The sequence below is a fragment of the Nothobranchius furzeri genome, chromosome 1 (assembly GCF_043380555.1).
Source record: "Nothobranchius furzeri strain GRZ-AD chromosome 1, NfurGRZ-RIMD1, whole genome shotgun sequence".
Classification (NCBI taxonomy): domain Eukaryota; kingdom Metazoa; phylum Chordata; class Actinopteri; order Cyprinodontiformes; family Nothobranchiidae; genus Nothobranchius; species Nothobranchius furzeri.
The window spans coordinates 47,903,714-47,908,356 of NC_091741.1; the positions used below are offsets into that span (position 1 = coordinate 47,903,714).

The 4,643-nt window shown below is 35.5% G+C and overlaps 1 protein-coding gene across 1 annotated transcript; it reads right to left on the reverse strand.

Moving 5' to 3' along the window:
• Positions 1 to 519: 519 nt before the first annotated feature.
• yeats4 (YEATS domain containing 4) lies at positions 520 to 2,402 on the reverse strand. Its single transcript, XM_015958883.3, has 7 exons — positions 2,204 to 2,402; positions 1,932 to 2,051; positions 1,778 to 1,844; positions 1,593 to 1,687; positions 1,398 to 1,487; positions 1,190 to 1,277; positions 520 to 1,047 (listed from the first exon to the last, which is right to left on the reverse strand). Exons 1-7 carry the CDS (start codon positions 2,252 to 2,254, stop codon positions 878 to 880), a joined length of 681 nt encoding a protein of 226 aa, XP_015814369.1. The 5' UTR covers positions 2,255 to 2,402; the 3' UTR covers positions 520 to 877.
• Positions 2,403 to 4,643: the final 2,241 nt, after the last annotated feature.

The following is a 4,643-nucleotide window of genomic DNA, read 5'->3' on the forward strand; positions in this document are numbered from 1 at the left end:
CCATATAACTTTAATTCATCTGAAAGGCCTAAAAGAACGTTCAGTGCAAATGCAGTTAAACAAACAAGAAATGTTATTCTGAAACTAAAATACAGTGTAATTTACTTCCATTTCAACCAGGACTCGAAACTTAATATTTTCACAGAATTACTATATGAAGCTTGAAACAATTGTGTGTGTGTGTGTGTGTGTATATATATATATATATATATATATATATATAGAGAGAGAGAGAGAGAGAGAGATAGATATATATAGAGATAGATAGATATGACTTGATGGTACATTAAGAACCTCCCAGGATTTTGACAATTTAGTTTCCATCCTGAAAACCCAATTTCAGCTTGATATACCTCGTTACATCAAAATCTCCCCCACTTAGGGACAATAAAGGAATATTCTCCTTGATTTCTGATAAACAATATAATTAATCTTTGTTCAACATTAAGCACATATCTAGCTGGTAAATTCAAAATAAAGCATTTCATTACATTCCTAACTTACACAAACATGAACCAATACTGTAAAATGTTTATTTTGTATAAAAATGAACACATCAGAATGAAAACGACAAATAATTCACAAACGTTTATAACACAGGCCTTTTCTTTAAAAAGGACACACCGTTTCCACAAATTTCCAGTGCTGACAGAGGACCTCATATTAACACTTCAATATGACAGCTTTTAGATTGCTTGTGTTTGTCTTTGTTTCATAACAAATGGATAAACTAAGCCCAAATCACACCTTAAAAAATAAACAAAAACTTAAAAATGTTAAACAGTTGCTACCCAAGAGCCAAACCTAAAGTACCATTTTGGATTCAACGAAGAAAGCGGAGGCACTAAAGATGCAAATCAATCAACTTTTCAGCATCTTAGTGGTCTTTGTGATCGCCATCCTCCTCCAGCTTCCGGATCTCAGCCTTCAGGTGGTTAATGTTTTCTCTGCTGGCTTTCAGTTTGTCTTTTAGCTCCGTGATCTCTTGGCTGGTTCTTTTCTTTGCCGCTTCCAGTTTTTCCTTTGTCCTCTGCTCCAGCTCACTGACTGCAGTGATAAAAACAAACATCAAAATCAAGGAAACAAAGTCCACAATTATTTCAGTAAACATGTGTTGTTTTCCCCCCACCATCATAGAACTTGCAACAAAAACCACATGACTTTCACAGTTCAATACGTTAATGCATACACTCTGTCTCATGCTTATAGGGTCCAAGAGTGAGTTGTCTTGATGTGGTCAACAGCTGTTGCATCATGGCGGTAGGATCCTGAAATATCTAAAAAATATAAAACATTTTTTTCTTTTAAATATTTTAAACAATTAATGAACTCCACATAAATGACTTATTTGATAAAAAAAGCAGCACCATGAAAGCAAAGAATAAAATAATCCCTACCATTTCATCGTAAAACTCAGAGACAACAGTTTTCTTGGGCATGGCGCTGGAATCTGACTGAAACAGCTTCAGGAGATGATACAAAGTTACCTTGAACACAAATCAATACAATTTGAGATACAAAAAAATGTTTTCCGGTAATACTTTATCATTCCATGTGACACTAGAAATGTGTCTATTTGAGGCAAAACGTACAGGTCTTTCATTAGGATCCATAAAAAATATCTTGACGATGATCTCAAACTCTCCCCAGCCTGTCTCTGTAATCTCATACGGAGGCTTTGTTACGACTTGGAAAAGGGGGAAAGATAAAAAAAAAATTAAGAATCAGAAAAGGTGATAATTGTAAACGAACATTTTCTACCTGAAGGTCTCCTCACCTCTTAGTGGGTTGACGTAGCTTTCATGTAGCTTGAACTGGATTTTCTTCACGTAGGCAGACATGTCCTGGGAGACATATTTGTGTTTTATTATACAAAAGGAATAAATGTTATTTTGCAGAGAAGCACGCGCTTTACTTACAGCTCGTCTTACCTCATTTCTGTAAGGCTTCACATAAACAGACCACTGATGGGTATGTCCATCTTCCTCTCTCTTCTTCCCAAAGTAGCGGGCAACATTCCCAAACACAATGGGTTTCACTATGGTCACTCCCTGCAGCAACACAACGCTTTTAAACACAACAAACCCGGGAGAAAATACCAGGAAGATGAAGTACATTTGACTTGCTCTAATGATATTTATAAGTCAATCCACATGACAGGTTTACGGTTTGGCAAAAATACGGATTTACAGCGGAACGTTACCTTAACGCGCCCCCCGGAATCTGGACCGAATTCAGTCATCTTTTTGAACATATTACACTACAGGAGCCACTTGACTTAATCATGGCGCACTTTAGCTTCTTGTTCTACCACGTTTCTCCATCTTTGTCACGATTTAACCCTTGAAATAGCTTACATAAACAATAAGGAAGCTGAAACCAGCACCGGAAGTAAGTGCAACATGTCGCTTGTTCGGTAAGAAAGAACTCATTGTTCACATCGGTTCCGGGTAGAAGTATTTTTTAATGCTTTATTTTTCATTTACATTTTACATACATTTAGGTTCAAAAATACCACACCACACCATACCATACCAATTTATTTATAAAGCACCATTTCAAAATAGCATGGCAGCTAACCAAAGTGCTGTACATAAAAGAGCCAAATGCTTGAACAAATCGACAAAACACAATGAAAGCATGAAAATAAGGTAAAATACATAAAAACATAGCATAAATAATCAAGGATAAAAATTCCTACTAAAAACAGTAGAATAGAGAACAGTTAACAGCACCATCAAAAATAAAAATAATGCGAAGAATGATAAAAACCATTTGAAATGGCACAAATAAAACCAAAAAAAGCTACAACATGGTGCGAGGTGTTAAGTGAGCTACTGAATCATAAAAACTAAATTAAGAAAAATAAACCCGGTGCTGGATTTTCATGTAAGGTGTCACAGAGGGAAGGCAATACTGAAAAAGTGTGTTTTAAGGGCCGACTAGAATCTGCTGACAGAGGGATCAAAACGCATGGAGTTTTGGGGCTGCATGAGAGAAGGCACAACTGAAAATTTAAATGTATAAATGAACTCATTTGAGGAAAAAAAATATCATTCAGAACTGGCAACAATTACAGCATGACAATACATGAAATAAACTGATAGAAAATAATAGTATTTTAACTAAAAAAAAGAAAATTTAAATAATAAAATAAGTTTACAGGGGTTAATAGCTCAGCATATTTCAAGCATGTTTGATACATTGATTGTCATTTAAAGAGTGAGTAACTCCGACATTGTTTTGTACAGCTCGGTTACATATTGGTTATTTTCTGATAATACTTTTAGAGATGTTTTAAATTGTTTAATTTCATTTTTAAAATGGTTAATGTTAGGCTTGCTGTTTTTCCACTTATTCTAATGTACATGGTATTTACCTATGATGATAATAATGTTCACCATTTTGGATATCGTTTTTGGTAGTGCATCCATGTATATTAACACTTTAGATTTGTTAAGCCATACATCATTTATCCCAGTATTTAACAATTGATAAACATCTTTCCAAAAGCCAATTGTGGCTGAACATAAAAAGAAAAGGTGTTCAATAGTTTCGCTTTCTGTCATACAAAAAATGCATTTATTAACTTCAAACTTCAAATTTTTTCCTTAGACTTTCGGCAGGAGAATATATACACTTAACAAAAATGTAAACGCAACACCTTTGTTTCTGCTCCAATTTTTAATGAGATGGACTTCAAGATCTAAAATCCATTCCAGATACACAATATTACCATTTCTCTCAAACATTGTTCACAAATCAGTCTAAATGTGTGATAGTGAGCACCTGTGCTTGGCTGAGATAATTCATCCCACCTCACAGGTGTGCCACATCAAGATGCTGATCTGACATGAGTAGTGCACAGGTGTACCTTATACTGCCCTCAATAAAAGGCCACCCTGTAATGTGCAGGTTTTTTTTTTTTTTTTTTTTTGCTTTATTAGGGATCTAGGGACTCAGAACCGGTCAGTTTCTGGTGTGACCACCATTTGCCTCATGCAGTGCAACACATCTTCTTCGCATAGAGTTTATCAGATTGTCAGTTGTGGCCTGTGGAATGTTGGTCCACTCCTCTTCAATGGCTGTGCAAAGTTGTTGGACATTATCTGTGTCTGAACCGTTTAGATCCAGTTGAGCTTTCAGATTTATCAAAAATATTAGCTTCATCTAAACCTTCCACTTGCATTTTGGATCCAATCCCAACCAAATTATTTAAAGATGCATTTCCTTTGGTTACTGCCCCCATTCTAGATACAATTAATCTATCCTTAGTAAATGGATATGTACCACAAGATTTTAAGGTTGCTGTAATCAAACCTTCACTTAAGAAGCCTTCTCTGGATCCAGATGACCCAATGAATTATAGACCAATAGCTAACCTTCCATTTTTATCCAAAGTCCTGGAGAAAATAGTGGCCATCCAAGTATGTCAGCATTTAAACACTAATGCTCTGTTTGAGGAATTTCAGTCTGGTTTTAGAGAGTCTCACAGCACTGAAACTGCGTTAGTGAGAGTTACAAATGATATTCTCATGGCCTCAGATAAGAATCTTGTGTCTGTTCTAGTCTTGTTAGATCTCAGTGCTGCCTTTGACACAGTTAATCACAATGTTCTTGTAGAAAGGCTTGAACATGTCGTA